Source organism: Vigna umbellata, chromosome 3 (assembly GCF_029865625.1).
Source record: "Vigna umbellata cultivar VRB3 chromosome 3, Vumbellata_1.0, whole genome shotgun sequence".
Taxonomy (NCBI): domain Eukaryota; kingdom Viridiplantae; phylum Streptophyta; class Magnoliopsida; order Fabales; family Fabaceae; genus Vigna; species Vigna umbellata.
In genome coordinates, this window is record NC_142167.1 from 30,640,229 (window position 1) to 30,659,446 (window position 19,218).

Sequence of the window (19,218 nt, forward strand, 5' to 3'; positions counted from 1 at the left end):
TGAGACAAAATAATAAAATTTAGATGACCCAATTATCTATGCCAAACCTCATAGAGATTCAAAACATTATTAAAAGCAAAATATAAATTATTATAAAGAAATTTGAGCATAAATAATTATCCCACTTTAGGCCCCTTCATCATCAAATTTGATAATAGTGTCATTGATGCAATCAAATTAATACTAATAAACTATAACAACTTCAGTATTGCTAAGATAGTAGCTAGCAAAACAGAATGGGTAAAGTCAACCTAAAGTCATTTCCCAACAAACACGAAATTGATTTCTAACAAATTAGTGCTTATGTAATCTATAAACTGAAAGGCTTAGTCTAATATAATAAAAATAATACCATAAATTAAAGATAAATAAAAGATTATATCACAAAAAGAATAAATGTAATAAAAAATAAAATTAAAAAAGATAAAAATAATAATAAAGAAAATAGTTTATTTCACTATTCATTATTTGTTTTTTAATATTATTGTTATTTATTTATTGTCTAAGCTTTCAAACTAATCAATGTAAGTTCTCAATTAATTTATTAGAGTCCTTATTTTTAGCCAAAGTAACTTCTCAATCTAAAGCAAGAACTTTTTAGATTAATCATAACAAATTTAATCAAAGTAACTTCTTAATTAAATAGTAGGTTCTTGATTAATTTTAATCAAAGTTTTCACCTTTAATCATGTCTATTATTTTACCACTTATATATAGTAAAAACACTAATTAACCAAAGTAATTTCTTGATTAATTCTAAAGATTATTGTTATTGATTTTTTTGTCTAAGATTTCAAATTAATCAATGTAAATTTCCAACTAATTTGTTGGCGTCTTCACTTTTAACCAAAGAAACTTCTCAATCAAAAGTAAGAGCTTTTTAGATTAATCATAGCAAAGTAATTTCTCAATTAAATATTAGTATGCTTAATCATGTCTATTATTTTACCTTTTATATCTAGTAAAAAAATAATTAACCAAAGAAGTTGATTAATTCTAATCACCTTTAATCAGAGTAACTTCTCAATTATTGTCAAAAGTTCATCCAATCATATGAAAGTTTCTAACATTAATCAAAGTAACTTCTTAATTAAAATTAAAAACCTAGAACTCATAATTGTTATATTATGTAGATTTAACTTCGTGCTAATGTGCTACAATGAAAAAATCATTACTTTTACTTGATCAAGAGACAAAAAGACACAAATGAAAATAAATCACAATAAGAATCAAAGGAACAAAAAAAACATAATCATCTAACCTCAAAATTCAGTTAAGATATTACAGCAGAATCAACCTTAGAGGCTTAACACTCCATGAAATGTAAAAATATAAGAAGAGAGGGTGTAGAACATGAAAGATGGTGGAGAGAAAGAAATTAGGTCCCTCAAAGGTTTCATTAGCTTTCTTAATGTGTTTTCTATTGTTGTAATATTTTTTCTGATAATGTAATCTCCTTTAACTATCTTTTAAATAATTCAACATCTTTAAGATATATTTGATTGTTGTGGAGATCTAAAAATATTTAAGAAGATCTTGTTAGATTCAAAAAGATTTGACAAATATTATCTTTTAATATTTACTAATGTAGTCAAATAAGGTAGTTATTTAATTACATCAAATAAAATATCTAATGAAATATTTCCTCAAATTATTTGTTATCATAAATATTTATCAATTATGAAAGCCCTTTTTTATGGAAAAAGATAGAGAAAACTACAAGGTTCAACTTTTGTTGCCCGTTCCCTTTTCTTAACTTAGCCAAACTTCTTTACTTTGTCATGCTTTTCTAGCCTTCTTCATGCAATGTTTAACTTGACTTTTTTATAATTTTGATTATTTTCTATTCTTGGATTTATATTTAAGGTGTTTTGAAGCTTTAATTAATTTATTTTCATACCTCTATGAGTTCAACTTAGCTACAACAAGACTAAAATACCTCAAAAATATTCCAAGAATATTTATGCAGCTAAAAAAATATTTTTAACATATTTTTGTATCTCATGCTTAATAAACCCGATTATGACAAATCATGATTAAAAAAATCTTTTAAAGAACACAAATTAATTAAAAATTCAAGATTAAAGGCTAAATAAGGACATAATTATGCACTCATCAAGCGAAAACAATCATCTCACTTTAGGCCCCTTGGCGATCACCTTCCCCGATTTCTACTCCTGCACAAGACAACCAGTTCGAGAAAATTTAACATCAATTATTGTCCTCTAATTTACCAACAAACAATAAATTTGAAGCAAGTTCAAGTGAGACAAGCACATTCTGAAAATCAGGGTTTAGATCACCAATATTAGTGATAAAAAGAGTATTTCCATCAATAATTTGTATTTTCAGAGTACCATTATAAGAGTGTACATTATGCAAATTTTCAAAAGGAAATTTTCATGTGATTGGATGCACCAGAATCAAGAAACCATGGGTGAGAAACACTAAAGGACTTACCCTGAATACCTAAGGTTGAGAGAGTGGAAAACACCATTTATTAAATCATTTCAGGCTCGAGGAGCACCATCATCAAATGGACATTGGGCAAGAGGATAAATGAGTGCATTATTAATGGCATGGAATGCTTATACAGGACGTTGTGTTGGTCGTGGAGGATGTGTGGGATAATCAGCAGTGATATGACCCTGTTGTTTGTAATAATCGCAAAACTTCTTATGACTCTATTGCATGTAATAATTGTAATTTTTTTATGATAATTACAAGCAACATGACCAAATTGTTTGCAAGAAAAGTATTGGACTTGTTGCATATAACGACTTTTACTTGTATTATGGGCAACATATGCAACTAGAGCAGGTTTGAAACAGAGTAACATGATTAGTCATGGATCCTTGGGTAAGTAAACGTTGTCCTTCCCTAAGAAGTTCATCAACCCATGTATCTAAAGATGGAACAAGACTCTTATTAAGCAAAACACTTCTGACAACCTTAAATTCAAAATGAAGTTTCATGAGAAATTGATCAAACTTACTAGTGTCACAGACTTCTTAAACAATCAAGAGTAAAGTTTGGGGAGACATCATATAAAATGGTAGAATGCTCTATCCATAAATTCAGAAAACTATAATAACACTCTTGAATAGACAAATTACCTTGGGTGTAATTGCCTATCTCTCGGTCCAATTAAAATGCTTGGTCATATTGTCTTAGTTGTAAATATGCTTCAAATAATTCCACATTTGTTGAGCAATTGTAAAAAAGCACAAATTATTGATCACTTAAGATCAATAATGCTAAGGACACAAGAAATAATTTAAGCATCTTTTACCTTTCATGTAGGAAACTTCCTCCTTTGATGACAACGTTATCCCATCTAAGTGACTCTTAATCCTTTCCTTTTGACATACATCTTGAATTAAAATTCACAAGCAAAATAATTCTTGCCAGTGAAGTGAACATAAGAATTGTCTTTATTTGAGGTAGCCATGGTGACCGTCAAAAGAATGAGCAACAACGTTATTGGAGCACAAAGTAAGAAGCTTGAAATCACAAATAATACTACAACAAAGAACGAGGCTTAAAATCATGAACAAATCATAATAGAAACAAGAGTATAGAAATCATGAACAAATCATGATATACAAAGTCTCTTTTTTGTGTCGTTTATAATGTCAATTGGTTGCGTAGGTGGTTGTAAATGCTAAATTGAAACATATTAAAATAAAACCTCAATGGCAAAAAGATTATAAATGCTAAATTGAAACAAAACAAGAATTCAAGTGGAAACAAGGGTTAGGCATTATGTTACATTGTAATTATAAGGTTTATGACACCAAAAGAAATCTTCAACATCTTTATCCACCCAGGCTTACAATATACCACAAACATGGTATTGGTAAAAAATGCATGAGATATAGTGACAAACACTCCAAGATGCATACTCTAGCTTGAAATCATAGAAGAAGGCATATGACTTCTTTGTCGTGCTACATGCTTCACACCAACTCTCAATTTGCCATTCTCTCTTTTGTAACCATGTGATTGTTACTTCATAGACTAAATCAAATCAAATAAAGCATATGATATTAATTTATGAATATTGTGCACAAACAATCAATGAAAGGTGTCAACTTTAAATAATGAACAATGAACATGGGAGGAAGAAAAATATTATAATCAAATCTGAATAATAATTGTTTTGTGGAGATTTGAAAATATTTTGGTGGTTAAAGCCTTGGCCGAAGCCGAAGCCAACACCAACTCCACAACCTATTCCCATGTTGAAAACCAAGCCGAGGTGGTTGAAGGACGACCAACTTTTGAACCCAAACCTACCAACCAAACCCAAACATATTTCAGTGTTGCATCTAATGCCAACTCTGAAGCCAGGACCCAATACTTTGAGCTTTTAAAGAATTGTTTTTAGTCAGTGATGGCTCTGGAGGTAATCATTTAGGCGACGACCATGGTTTGACGAAGGAGTGGAACAATGACGAGAGATTAATTTCGGGCAGAGAAGAGAGATAGGGAGAGAAGAAGAAGTAGAATTTGTGTTGGTGAAGATAGTCACCAAAGTTAGCGTCATTGTGGTGGTGACCTGTTAGTGACATGGTTGTGTGAAGGTGGCTTGACCAAGGAAAAAAGGAATCACGATTGAAGTGTGTGTGGTTATGTAGCTAGGGTGTCAAAAGTGGAGGGTTTGTAGGTTGATGTCCGTAAATAAAAAAAAACAAGAAACTACTTTTTATACTAATTATAATTAAAACTGATCACTAGTGCATCAAAGGGAAATAACAACGACTGTTTTTAAAAATATGCTTCAGTTTTCGAATCGAGGCCTATACTGGCGAGGTAAAAAAGTGGGGACTTTTGGCATCGGTTCCAAGGAGAACCGAGGCCAAAACCTTTTATAATTTTAATGAACCTTTTTACCTCGGTTCCAAGGAGAACCGAGGCCAAAACCCCTGCACAAAACTAATTACCTTTTGTGAAAATTTAAACGTTACAATTGCCTAACTTAATGAAAGGAGGATATGGCCTCGGCTTCAAAAAGTCTGTCAGTTCAAACGTTAGTGTACAGAGCGGGAATGTTAGTGGAGTAGATGGGTTTTGACCTCGGTTCTGAGGATAACCGAGGCCAAAAACCCTGAAAAGAGATATTTATCAACTGAAAAGTCTTTTCTTGGCATCTTTCGCGGGTTTTATGGCTTCGGTTAAGATAGAACCGATGCATATACTTACCAATAATTTCAAAAATGCCACCGCCCCATTTTATGCTTCGGTTTCTGACCAACCGAAGCATAATGAGCGCGTTAGTAGCCTCATTTTTTACTAGTGGATATAGAATGTTTTCTTATTTATTACAAAAATGTCATTGTATCCACTTTTTATATGGGTTATAACTACAACCAGTATAGAAATTATTATTTTATTTACAATTATGCTACCATACCACTTTTTATACCTGGTGAATTACAACCGATATAAAAAATTGTTATAAAATGTGTTTTTGCACTAAACTAACAAATTGAGTTTGTGCAAACAAAATTAAATGTTGAAGTTAAATTTCACTAAGCACCATTCTTTCTTTCTTATGTGACACTTAATTATACACTTTGAATTTCAACATTAGTATCTATTGTCAAATTTATGCCAAATCATAATTCCTTATTTGAAAAGAACCTAGGTTCTTTTATTAAGCATTAATCCCCTCCGTAACTTGGCAACAAAAAAACTTGTTTTAAGCTCAATGACTAAAAGACGACGAATGAACCATAATCATATCTAAATACATGGTTCACTAGATGATTTACCTCAATTCAAGATAATCAGCAAGAGTATTTCCAATATCAAAGCCCTAGAAAAAAAAAGCTTTAACTACTTATAGATGAAAGAGATGAAAAAGTTGATACAATTAATAATAAATAAACTTAGTTGAAGATCGATGTAAGCACAAAGAGAGCTTTTGAGTTGTCACCCACCATGTGGGAAGCCTCTTTTCTCTTTAAAACCCAATTCTTATTTCTCTTTAAAATCCAATTCTTATCCCAAATGCACAAATTACACTCAATAAACATGACAGTCTTTCTTAAAAGCCACTTCTCATGCTAAACCTTAGAAAGATGACACTCATGCTTAGGAATTCTTCAACTATTTTGAGGGTTTTTCTACCAATTTCTTCAATTATTTATTTTTCTAAAAAAAATATAGATTTATAGTAAAATGTTTAAGGAGATAAGGAATTAAACCTACTCATCTTTAATAGTTAGGTTAATAGTCATGTTTGATTAAAACAAAATTTCAAGTAAGAAAATGCAAGATGAATGCTATAAATGTAACTATATAAAGCATTTTCTGTTTGACATTTTTGTATCTAGTCTTAGAAAACTTAAACTTATTTCTTAGAAGTTTAAGTTTTATTTTTTATATTTATTTTCTTTACTTTCAAAAATGTATTTTAGATGTGAAGTTTTTTAAATGAACTTAATGGATGATAGTCTTAAATTTGCAAAAGTTTTGATATCACAATTAAATTCCCTTTTGTTTGATATTTCAACCAAATTTAATGTTGTTTACATGTTAAAGAAACATTTCTAAGCATAAAACATTTTCTTTCATTGTGTCTTAATCTCAAAGCTTTTGCAAATACGTATAACTAGATAAAAATGACAAGTTCTTTTATGCTTACTTATACATATTGTCATGCTAACAGAAAAATGAGTCTAAGGTGCACAAAATTAGAATGACTTGATCAAATAACTAGTTTCTACCAGTGATTTTTATAAAAGAGTTTTCTGATATTAAAATTAAAAGAAGCACGTGGAAAATTGGTTGAGATTGATTAGATACACCACAAAAATATTTAATTATGGTAGAGTTTGTTTTTTGTGGTTTTCAAAACTGTCTCTAGTTTTCGGAGCTTTTAAAAAACAACCCACGAAGTTTTAATTTTTCTATTCAAAATTTTTTTCCAGTGGATTTAGTAAACATAACCGTAGTTAAGTTTTTTGTTTTAAAATTTTTAAATTAATTTTTTGGCGGTTTTTCTCCAAACTGCCAGTAAGCACTAGTATATATTCAGAATTCTTAGTTTTTCTCATTTGTTGGGTTGCTGTTTTCTTTTTTCATCTTCTGGTTTCACTCCTTCTTCTCCACTACTTCATATTCGTTTTTCTTCCCTTCTCAGCTTCCCTTCTTCTTATTCAAACTTCTCACCATCTTCTAGGTTCTCTCAATCCTTCTCCAATTGTTATTGGAAGCTCTTACTCACTACTTTCCTTCGTCGCTTCTTACTACAAAAATATTTAATTATAGTAGGGGTTTTCTTTTTCGCGGTTTTCAAAATTGCCTCAACTTTCCGGAGCTTTTAAAAAACAATCCACAAAGTTTTAATTTTTCTATTCAAAACACTTTTTCCAGCGGGTTTAGTAAACATAACCGCAATTAAGTTTTCTATTTTAATTTTTTGGCGGTTTTTCTACAAACCGCCGGTAAGCACTAGTATATATTCGCAATCCCTAGTTTTCCCCATTTGTTGCGTCGCTGTTTTCTTTTTCATCTTCTGGTTTCACTCCTTCTTCTCCACCACTTCACATTCACTTTTCCTTCTTCCCTTCTCATTTCCCTTCTTAGCTTCCCTTCTCCTTATTCAAACTTCTGACCATCTTTTAGGTTCTCTCAATCCTTCTCCAATTGTTATTGCAATCCTTCTCCAATTGTTATTGCAAGCTCTCACTCACTACTTTCCTTCGTCACTTTTCATTACAAAAATATTTAATTATAGTAGGGTTTCTTTTTGTGGTTTTCAAAACTGTCTCTAGTTTCTGGAGCTTTTAAAAAACAATCCACAAAGTTTTAACTTTTCTATTCAAAACTTTTTTTAAACATAACCGCAGTTAAGTTTTCTATTTTAAATTTTTTAAATTAATTTTTTGGCGATTTTTCTGCAAACCGCCAGTAAGCACTAGTATATATTCACAATCCCTAGTTTTCCCCATTTACTGCGTCACTGTTTTCTTTTTTCATCTTCTGGTTTCACTCCTTCTTCTCCACCACTTCACATTCGCTTTTCCTTCTTCCCTTCTCATTTTCCCTTCTTAGCTTCCCTTCTTCTTATTCAAACATCTCACCATCTTCTAAGTTCTTTCAATCCTTCTCCAATCGTTATTGTCGGCTCTCACTCACTACCTTCCTTCGTCACTTCTTTAGGTTAGATCACTCTTTTTCTTTTTTTTTTATCTCTTTGTAGTTTGTATCGCTTGTTTGTTCTTTCACACATGCGAATCAAATTTGTATGAACTTAATCGATAGCCACAAAAAGCACAACCCTATGTCTTGCACGAAACCACCCGCGGCGGTGAATCCAGTGTTGGCAGAGCTGCCAACAACGTAACCCGTAAGCTATTGATGAAATTTAATTTGTTTCTATTGATGAAACTTAATTTGTTTTTTTAAAGCATTTCTAACACTTCCGATTTCTATAATGATAAGGGTTTCTCTACTAGAATCTCAAATAGCACTACTCTAGAAGGAGCAAGCAATGGTTTATTTAGGTGGTATAATTGTTGGATTTGAAATTGAAAGCATTGATGATCTAATATACTTTGCAAATGCATTTGGAGCAATCCAATTAAGGTATGAACTGGAACTACTTCTTACTTGTACACTGTTGCCTCTGATTTTTTTCATTATTATTTTGTTGTTGTGAAAGCATTATATGGCTTGATTCAAGATTCACGACCATTCATGTGATGCTATTGTAATGATTTCTTAAAGTATGAGTTCTTTGATATTTAGGAAATTTTTTTATAGGATGTACTTGCAGTTCTTGATAGATGATGGAGCACTCTGCCTCCATTACATTTTCCTACCATGTCAACATCAATCTTTCCTTTATTACAAGAATTGCTACACGAAATTATTTACCGTTTTTCTTTTCATTTAGTTTTTTGTTGGGTTTCTGTGCTTTTGATCGACTGAGTGGATTCCACAATTTAGGTTACAAATTTTGAGTATGTTGTTAAGGCTGAAGCTGCAACAGAGGAGGTTGTAGGAGTTTAGTGTCATGGGAAAAGGGAAGCGTAACCAGAAGCTGGTATCTAATCCTATTATTTATGCCATTGTTTTCTTTAATTTATTTATGCTTCTTTTATTCTATTTTCTAGCTAAGCATTAATATTATTGATATATTGTGATTTATGTAGCTAACTTATAATGGAATAAACTTATTAATATGCTTCATACTTTGAAAGTATCACCCTTATGTTTGCAAATAATGTTTTTAGTGTGACAAATTTCTTATATTATTTGTGAAAAAGAGAAATGAAGATAGAAACTTTTTTATCAAGAAAGATTGTATCTAAGGATTCTACTACCAAATTGGTGTTTGTCAGGTAAACCAATGCTGAATTGGGGCACTAGGAAGCACATTTCTTTGGGAGCAGCAAGAGGACTATTCACTAGTGCAGAAACGGCTTTTTACGTCCGATATTTTGGCCTTTTGACGTCCGGCGTACGCCGGACGGACGTCTAGATGTCCACTTATTTACTATTATGCCACCGGTCACATATATACGTTGGGGATTCGTGGGACGGACGTCTATTGGGTGACGTGAAAAGCCGTTTCTGCACTAGTGATTGTACCTTCATGAGCAATTTCCATAGTGAGGGGCACAAGACAACACATTGCTTTGGGAGCAGCAAGAGGACTATTATACCTTCATGAGCAATTTCCACATTGAGGGGCACAATGGGTCATATTATTTGAATATTGTTGTCTAGTAAGAAAGGATATCAAGAGTGAATCCTTAATGTTACTAACCTTGAATGCGATAAGAAGAATTATGTGAGACATCATTTGATTATTATCTATGATTACATAATGGATATGTAAATGGTTCACAGTCTTGGTCATATGGTTTAGGTAGCTATAAGAAATGTGGAAACTATTTCGTGTGAGAGTAAATATTTTATATGCTTGTTTTTCTTTAATATAAGTGGGATTTAATTTAATATATTGCCTACTGATGTAGCTGGTTATCTTCACATAATCAATCAAATGAAGGAGCTCATAACTGGAGCAGGCAAGAAGGCCTATACTTTGCTTATGGGAAAGCCAAACCCAGCTAAACTTGCTAACTTTCCTGAGGTAAAATTTACTACATCCGTAGTATATATTTCAGTTTGTCTTTTTGTAAAAACTTTCTAACATTTATATATTAACAATTAGAAAATTATTTTCTCACTTATATATATACTTTATGATATTTTCTCACTGATGTAGATATTTTATGATATTTTTCTCATTCGAATAAAATTACTTTACTTAGGAGTGGAACACATATTGATCACTTTGTCTTAATAAAGCTAATGCATACCATTAATATATTAACAACTAATTATTATTTTATATTGTAGGTATCTAAACAAATAAGTATATTAAATGATGAAGTGTACCCAATGATGAAGGTAATGAAGATCATGAACAACATCAAAATTGATGATTATAATTTAGAAAATGTTTATTGCAATTTTTAAGATTGAACATGTTATTTCTTAAGTTAATTGTATTTCTAACATTTACTATTTATTTTATGTAATAATATTTAATTTTGGTTTCAGATTCTGATTTATTATTAAAACATTTTTTATGATCATTAAATTCATTTAAATAATAAAAAAAATTAAATTATATACATTACCGACAGTTTTGGAAATCCCAACTACGAAATTCAGTAATTACCGACAGTTTTGGGGAACCCTCACAAGTACCAGCGAATTTGCTGAATCTCAGCAACTATCGACAGTTTTCATAAAAACCCTGCAAATAGCAACGATTTTCAGAAAACCCCCGTAAATAGCGGCGGTTTTCAGAAAACCCCGCTAATAGCGGCAATTTTCACACAGAGCTACCAGAAAATATTTGTGACAGTGCTTTTCCATGTGATTTTCCCAACCATGAGAAATGTATTTACCAGAGGTTAAACCGCCGAAAATATAAAAAAAACCTTGGTAAAATTTTACATTTTTGTAGAGATACAAGAGTAAAATAAATAATTTGATGATAAATAACTTAACATCTATCAAAATTTTACATCATTATAAAATGTTTTCTCGCATAATTCTTAATTAACACTTGTTTTCCTAGTGCATACACACATTAAGGACATTATCAAAGTATCAAGTGTTTTGGAATTGAGAATTTCTTTTGGCAATTCTTTCATTTATTTTTCGTTTAATGTTATTGCATGCTTTTCATTGAATTTTTAAATTTGTGCGAATTTAATATTTCTATCATTCTTGGTGTTGAGTTTTCATGACTTAGGAATTGAGTCATTCTTGCTTATTTTGTGTAATGACTAGCATTTGCTTAAAAAGTATTCTTTATTATATTTCACCATTTTACCTAGGCATGGCCAAAATTATAATTAATGAATATTTTTTTTTATATTTCACGACATGCAGTTTCAAGAGGCATGTCAAAATTATGTAATGCTAAAAAATATCAAACCTCAGAAAGGCTTTGAGTCAATAATTATATAGAATTTCTAAAATCATTGATGCAGTTTATTTTTGCCTTTCTAAAGAGAGCATTTCTATACATAAGTCATGTTAAATTAAGATTCTTCACCAGAATTTTGAGCACTAGATGTCAACCACACTACACATGAAAACTTATTTTCATTGATATATCGAAGTGAAATTATCACTCATTTTTTTTATATTTGAATTTTGTGAGAAAGTTCATCCCTGAAAAATTGAACTTATTTTAACAAAGTGTATATTTTTCAAAATATGAATAAACATTTCATTTATCATCATTTACACAAACTTCACAATCTACAAAACTCTTAAATTAATATACCTAGATACATTCTTCACTACACATGAAACATTAATGGTATTTTCTATAATTTATCATTTCATCAAACTAAAGTGATGCCTAAGTAAAACTAGGAATTAGAATTAGGAAGACATTGCCTCAATATTTTCTTCTGCAGGTGGTGGTGGTAGCGTGTTAGATGACGCAGAACCATCAGCTTTTGTAGCTGCTAAAGTACTATATTTCCTAAGCACCCTATCTTTGTTTTTATTCCACCATTCTTCTGCTTGATGTTCATGGAACCTTCGTTTACTACACAAAAGATATGTATAAATATATCTTCAAAAACTAATTAAGAACGTGAAGATAGGAATAATTACAAAAAAAAAAACAATATCATGTCACATAAAAGAATTCTCATAATCAACTAAGAACTTATGTAAACATGATAACATGGAAGAATGAAAACTATTTATTACTTAGTGACAAGAAAAACATAAAATTTATCAAATTTTGTGAATTTTATTATGAAATGAAGATCACATATATAGTTGATGGGTTGCTTGCAAACCTAATAACGTATTCATCATTCATGCAATGTATTTATTAATCATTAACATATATAGATGCTATTATTGTCTTAGTTTACTCACAAGAACACAAACAAACTGAGTATACATACCCACATTTTCATATAAAGATAAAACTATTGCTAAATTTATAAAGTTAATGGTTGTATAACAATTCAAACATAACCAGAATGCATGTTGAGAAAGAAATTGAAAATTGTTGCAATAAAAACTAAATAACGACAGTACCTGAATCTAACTCGTTTGAAAGCCTTGATACCATTAGGCTTTACTATTAATGTTACATATACACCAGGTTCAAACTGTTCAATGACTTGTGTTTCTCCTTCTCTCATTGATCTTGAAGGTTCTCTTAGAGAGTTTTGTAAAGACATGGATGCTTCATTATTTGATAAATATGAGTTGTTACTTTCTTGAAGAACATTTCCTTCATCTCGTGATGATGATTCAACTCCTTCAGTTTCACTATTTTCGTCTTGCAATTTAGAAGAACTATCATTTGAGTCAAGTTTATTAGGAACATTTTGTTGTTGAGAATTGTTACTTGGGGATATGGAGGGCATTTCAGATTCTGAACTAACTCTCAGAAAATCTTCAGCTCCAGTAAGTATGGTTTTCCAATTTTCACTTTCTAAAGTTTCTGGTGGCAACTTCTCCACCATTTCCTTCAACTGGATAAAAGGAAAAACAGATAAACTAAGTCAAGATTATATAAGAAAAGTTGAGGAGTTGACTTATGTTTTTGTTGCTTTTCATCCTCTTTTCTAACTGAAATATTCTTATTAAATGACATGATTAAGAGGGTAAACCTAAAAACAATTTCAAATTATGCATTTAAGTATGTTTATAATTTACATGATAAACAAATAAACAAGTTATCTAAATCATCTACGTTTATTACTTTTGTCATAAGCATCTATGCAAAAAACAAGTACATTAATAAAGGATTGGACGTAAATTGCAGAACATGTATATGATTCAAAATTCATGTTGATCTGTTTATTTATCACGAGGCAACATTTGGAGCAATGAAAATAAAGTTTAATAAATCCTCAAGTTTAAATACAACCTTGGAATATACAAAGCAAAAAATACCTGATCTACGGTAGAGTTAAAAAACTCTTTCGTAGTTTTATGTTTGGAAGATTCGTCTAGAGCTAAGGAAGTAGCTTCCCTAACATTTTTCTGAAGCTTTGCAATTTCCATTACTTGTTTTTGCTTCAAAGTTCGTAACTGAATGAAAAGAATATCCATAAAAACATGTTAATGATGTCATGTATGTATTCTTTCAGTGATATTCAAAGACAGTGCAGTAAATTTACCTGGTTTTGCAGCGTTGAAACTTGTTGATTTAGAAGTTCATTTGACTTGTTCAAACTTTCAATGAGACTTCTAGAAAATCCTGTTCGAGAACGTGGTGAGCTTGACCTTCTTGTATGAGGAGACGATGGTCTTGCAGGTGAAATTGGTGGTGGATTAGGAGATAAAGCAGACTTCATAACGTTTTGAGAGGAATTCATTGAATTTGAAAATGTAATCTCATTCAATTGTAGAAGTGTTGGAATTTGGGAAGATGCAGACATGGAAGGATAACTGCTTCCCAGCTTATTAGTCAATATTTGATGATATTTTACTGGTTCTGTGATTGGAGGCAAAATGAGTCTTGAAGACTTAATTTCTCCAGTGCCAAATCTTTCCCTTGAATCCATGGAAGAGCGAGGTGCAGAAGTAGTAGCAGTAATTTTTCTATTGAGATTTGCACTAGCACATGCCTCAACAGCTTTGAGTTTATTATAACAAGAGTCACACACACGATGTGGTTTTCCTGGTGTTGGAGCCAAGGCTGCTTTTAGTACTTTTCTTGAACTGCAACCATGACAATGCACTAATCCACAATTATAACAATTATGTCTCTTTCTAGTGAAACCAAATGGTTGTCTACAACCAGTGCAAATAGATTGGTCAACTCCAGACACCCATTTATGAATGCATATGCAAGATGTAAAGTTTGAGCCACATGAAATATTCTTCACATGTCTATCTTTCAAGGATTCCACTAATGTTGGAGACTTTCTATCTTCTATGTCTCCATGTCCCAATCTTCCATTAGCACCTTTACCCCATGTATATAGTTCACTTCTTGATGTTAAGGCTGCAACATGATGTGACCCACATGATATTTCCTCAACAAATTCACCCACTAACTTATCTTGTACTAGGATAGGTACTTTTCCATCAGCTAAAGGATTTCCCAATTGACCATTTTCAGTGTTTCCCATGGTGAAGACATGACCAGATGTAGTGAGGGCAACAGTCATTGTGTGCCCACAAGCTATTTGATGGAAGTTGTATTCAATAAGTGTAGAGACACAAGTTGGTTGAAGGTATGTTTCCTTATTTCCATGTCCCAAACGATATTTGTCACCATCTCCCCAAGTGAAAAGCTTTCTGGATAAAACATTTGAACCAGATTGAAAAGTAACCTCTACAATGGCTGCAGTATGCCATACTCCACATGAAACCTTAATAGTTTTCAATCCACTTAACAATTGCACCTCTTTTGGATATGATACACTTTGTCTATTTCCATGACCCAATACACCAAATGTTCCATCACCAAAGGTAAAGAGTTTCCCGTTAGAAGTTGCTAATGCAGAATGCCATGTGCCACATGATATAGATATAACTTGAAGCCCTTCTAGAGGACCACTAACCTTCTTTGGTATCCAATGGCTGACATCAGTTCCATGTCCAAGAAGTCCAACATTATATGTACCATCACCCCATGAGAAAAGATCATCAGAAGTAGACACGGCGCATGTATGATTCTCTCCACAAGCAACAAAATCCATGTTGGTAACTGCCAAAAACTCAACAAGATGAGGACGACTAAAATCTTTATCAATTCCATGACCAAGTCTGCCCCCAGATTCTTCTCCCCATGTAAAAACCTCTCCTTGTCGTGTTACTAAAGCAATGTGTCGCATTCCAGATGCAATCTGTTGAACATCAAGAACAACACTTGACTCCAATGGTTTGGGAATCAAGACATCTGTTGTAGCAGGGGGTTGAGTAACGAAAACATCATGTGAAATCCCATCTGCCCAAACCTCTCCCCATACATAAACATCACCAAGTGATTCTATGTCATCTGGTCCTGATCCTGAACTTGAAACACTAGGTGTACTTGACACACTGATACGAAAACCATCTCCAATACTTGTTCTTGGTTGCATATTAGCACGCTCTAACCCCACATCTGTACTTGCCAAATTCAATGAAGACTCATGACTATCAAAACCAAAAGGGACCTTGTTACCAGCAAAGCTTATAGCATATTGTAGTGTTGCAGCAAAACGATTACCATTTGGGATAACATTAACACCATCCTGTTAAAATTTCACAATTACTTAATTAACACCCTCGCCAACTAAACATTTCCATGACAAATTATTACTACATGAAACAAAAGAAATGTTTATGATGCATTTTGATTTGAATCAAGCAGAAAGAATACACACATTTCACTTAGCCTTGATCCTTTCCATGGATTAGGAATGAAAACAAGAGAGAAAAGAAAAAAAAAAAGATTGAATAGTTAAATTATTTGGATGAAAAGAGAATAAGTAAAGAATCAATGAATAATGAACATAAATGAATAACTCTCCCTCGTTTCTTTCTATTTTTTACTTAATTTTATCTTAAACAATTCGATTTTTCATTTTCTTTTTTCCTTTTTCACTCTTTTATTTTCACTTCTCAATCCAAAAAATGTTTCAATGCATTCATGTTAGTATATATAAAATAAAATTAGTAAAATCTTAAAAGAACAATTATTTAGCTCATTTTTAGTATATTCATGCTTATTTTTTTCAAAATTCAATCATTAATGTGTCATGTAACATATAAATATTGATACTTAACATTTGATAATTTATCAAATATGTTATCCTAAAAATGTCTTGTCTTGCCTTGTGCGCTACATAAACTATTTTAAGCATAATACATCACTATGTATTTTTAACTTACTTCGTTAAAGTTTTAATATATATATATATATATATATATATATATATATTATATATTATATAATATATATTTTAAAATTTACAGTATAAATATGGTTTAAATAAAATTTTCGTCATTTGTAATTTTTCTCCTACATCCAATTTTAAATTATAGACAATTGTTCCCGTGTTTCAGAAAACTTGCAATTTTGCTTCAACTCACTTTTTTTTTACATTTCCTTTTATTTCTTATATTTTGGTTAACTGAATCATTTTATAATGATATATTAAGTAAACATATTAGGTCTAGGATTCAATTGCTGTAAAATATAGCATATACTCACTCAAGGATTAAATTAAAAATATTACAATAAAAGTTGCATACTTTCTAAAACAAGGGGACGAAATGTCTATATCTAAAATATGAAGACTAAATTTATGAATTAATCAAATAAGTGAAAAAATGTGTTTTATACTTAAAATATTGTAAAAGTAATTTAATGCCAAAGTCTTTTAAATAAAATATTATACTAAAGTATAATGAATATATTCATTCTAAATTTAATAAACTTATGAGTATGTTATATTTTGTAATACTTTTAATTCAAATCTAATTAGATTTTAATAATTGTAATTATGAATTTATTATATATACTGTCATTAAATTATTTTCAAAGTATATTTTTTCTCAAATAATTGTTAACAAGCATCATTGTTACCAAGTAATATCAGTAGTAATATTTAAAAAAAACATAAATTGTTAGTGATTATAATAAATATGATTAATAAATGGTATTTTATATTCTTGTAAAGTTATTACACACATTTCATACTTTTGTTAAGAGTTTAATAAAGTCATGTACATGAAGCCTACACTTGAATGGATGTGAAAAATAAAATAAAATCAACATTTAATTTCACATAATTACAACCTTGCTTCAAACTTGAGAATTAAAAAAATTAGTCTCTGGTTGAAAATACACAAATAATAGTCCTTCAAAAAGAACAAACATAAAGTATAAAATATAAAGTGAACTGCATTAAGATTTCTTCTTGAAATATATACATTTATACATAATTTTTAAAAATTTTGTAAAAAACTTTTAATTAGTGTTAAAAACATTTCATTGTCAATTTTAATGCACCTTTGATCAGGGAAATCACTGTAATTGTAAAAAATTAAAGTTAAATAATGTAAATGGAATAGAAAAATATAATTATAATTTACTCTATATTATCGCATAAATAAAAAAACTCACATAAGAAAATCCACTTCCAAGGCTCCTATTTAACTTTTCCGATGAAATTAATGTATTAAGGCCTCTAAACCATGTCTCTGTCTCATCTTTGTCCTTGCATATCTATAAATAAATAAGAACAATATAATCATTTTATTAAAATTTAACATTAAATTCAAAATCAGAATGCAGTGTTAGGTTTTTTTCTGACCAAATCAAGTGTTCGCTCCCCATTATTATAAACAAGTGAAAATGAAAGATGATTCTTTTCTGGTTGCAAATATCTTCTAAAAACAGCCTACAAAGAAATTGTAATATAATTAAATGAGACATCTTTAAAAGATTGTTAACATGAACACAAATGTCACAACATTTATAATACTTACAGTTCTTTGTCCAGAGATAATATGTGAAACTGAAGATAATTTCAAATGCCTTTCCTTCTTATGAGAAATCCAAATCAACGTTTTCTCATCCTGTTAATTTCACTAGATATGAAATTATTTAGAGATATCAAAATCATCATACACAACTTCACTTTACAAATTAGAATAATCATGTTTATAATACTATATCTAAATTTAATATAATACAAAAATCTCACCAGAGAAAGTTTGAATGAACGAACTTTTGGCTTCGTTTTTCGACTGTACTTTATCAATTGAGTTCCTTTCTTCAAAGCAGTGAGTGTCTTCGTAAAATAATAATAAAAAAAATTAAATCCATATTAGTGATGCATAATAATCCTTATAACAAAATGTTGAATGAATTAACAAAACATGTCTTATTTTAAATAATTTCTATTCAAAAGAAGAATAAGAACACATCTTAGAGAAAATAACTTAAAGAAAAATTGAGGTGAAACTAACTTGCTCAATATCACGTTCAAGACTCCCATGACTAGCAGGATCTGCCATTCCATCTGAGAGAATTTGTAAGGAAATGGCCAAAGACAAAGCTCGAGCGATAACAATGGCGTCAAAATCTCCATAGATAGGTAAACTTTGTGCTTTGATCTTTCATCAAAATTGTAATACTGTGGGTGAAAATTTGAAATGAAAACAAAACAAAAAAGGTGGATATGATGTATTTTGAAGGTTGAAATCTGAAATAACTTCCACTATAGCCTTGTATGTGAATGTATGGGATCCAAAGATAAGGATGACCATGAACGAAAATTTCTTACCATTACCAAAAAATGGGAATGAAAATGTGGATAGGGGTTGTGAAATTAGCATCAAATGTCTTAAGTTGTGGAAAATTAGATTTAAGCAAAGAAATCATAATAAAAATTGCACATCAATGATAGAGAAAAACGATAAAGAGAGGGAAGAGGCGAAATGAGTGGGAAGTAAATGGTCAAATTTTGAGGAAGTGGGATACTTGCATTGTGTCCATGCCCACTAATAAACTAAACATCTTTTGCCACTTGGCTTCTTAAATACCCACACACATACATGTAAAGTAATTCAAATTATGTTGTAATTAAAATTATCATTTATTTTTTATTTACATAATTTAACTTTAGAACGATACAACATTTCATTATTTAATAATTATTTTTTTAATTATAAAATTATTATGCCATTTGGGGTTTT

General features: G+C 30.5%; 1 protein-coding gene and 1 long non-coding RNA gene across 3 annotated transcripts; one reads left to right on the forward strand and one right to left on the reverse strand.

Moving 5' to 3' along the window:
• Nucleotides 1-7,980: 7,980 nt before the first annotated feature.
• Nucleotides 7,981-9,398, forward strand: LOC124831980 (uncharacterized). Its single transcript, XR_015785328.1, has 4 exons — nucleotides 7,981-8,359; nucleotides 8,455-8,598; nucleotides 8,962-9,058; nucleotides 9,357-9,398. It is a non-coding gene; the product is annotated as an uncharacterized LOC124831980 (long non-coding RNA).
• A 2,530-nt stretch (nucleotides 9,399-11,928) lies between these two features.
• On the reverse strand, nucleotides 11,929-18,546 carry LOC148202234 (PH, RCC1 and FYVE domains-containing protein 1-like). Of its 2 annotated transcripts, XM_088110072.1 has the most exons (9): nucleotides 18,490-18,546; nucleotides 18,225-18,311; nucleotides 18,007-18,096; nucleotides 17,832-17,918; nucleotides 17,642-17,743; nucleotides 13,698-15,764; nucleotides 13,471-13,608; nucleotides 12,604-13,046; nucleotides 11,929-12,097 (listed from the first exon to the last, which is right to left on the reverse strand). In XM_088110072.1, the coding sequence occupies exons 1-9, from the start codon at nucleotides 18,535-18,537 to the stop codon at nucleotides 11,929-11,931; spliced, it is 3,231 nt and encodes a 1,076-aa protein (XP_087966198.1). In that variant the 5' UTR covers nucleotides 18,538-18,546. The 2 variants fall into 2 exon arrangements, with proteins under 2 accessions (XP_087966198.1, XP_087966197.1); XM_088110071.1 differs by lacking the exons at nucleotides 17,832-17,918; nucleotides 18,007-18,096; nucleotides 18,225-18,311 and having other exon boundaries at nucleotides 13,698-15,766; nucleotides 17,719-17,743; nucleotides 18,490-18,537.
• Nucleotides 18,547-19,218: the final 672 nt, after the last annotated feature.

Bases quoted from the DNA above. Each gene is read 5' to 3' on its own strand.
- LOC148202234 (XM_088110072.1), bottom strand. From the start codon at position 18,537: ATGGCAGATCCTGCTAGTCATGGGAGTCTTGAACGTGATATTGAGCAA. The intron at 17,744-17,831 runs GTCAGAAAAAAA...ATTTATTTATAG, and splicing joins GGGAGCGAACACTTGATTTG to ATATGCAAGGACAAAGATGA. The intron at 12,098-12,603 runs GTACTGTCGTTA...TCTTTTGTGTAG, and splicing joins TTCAAACGAGTTAGATTCAG to TAAACGAAGGTTCCATGAAC.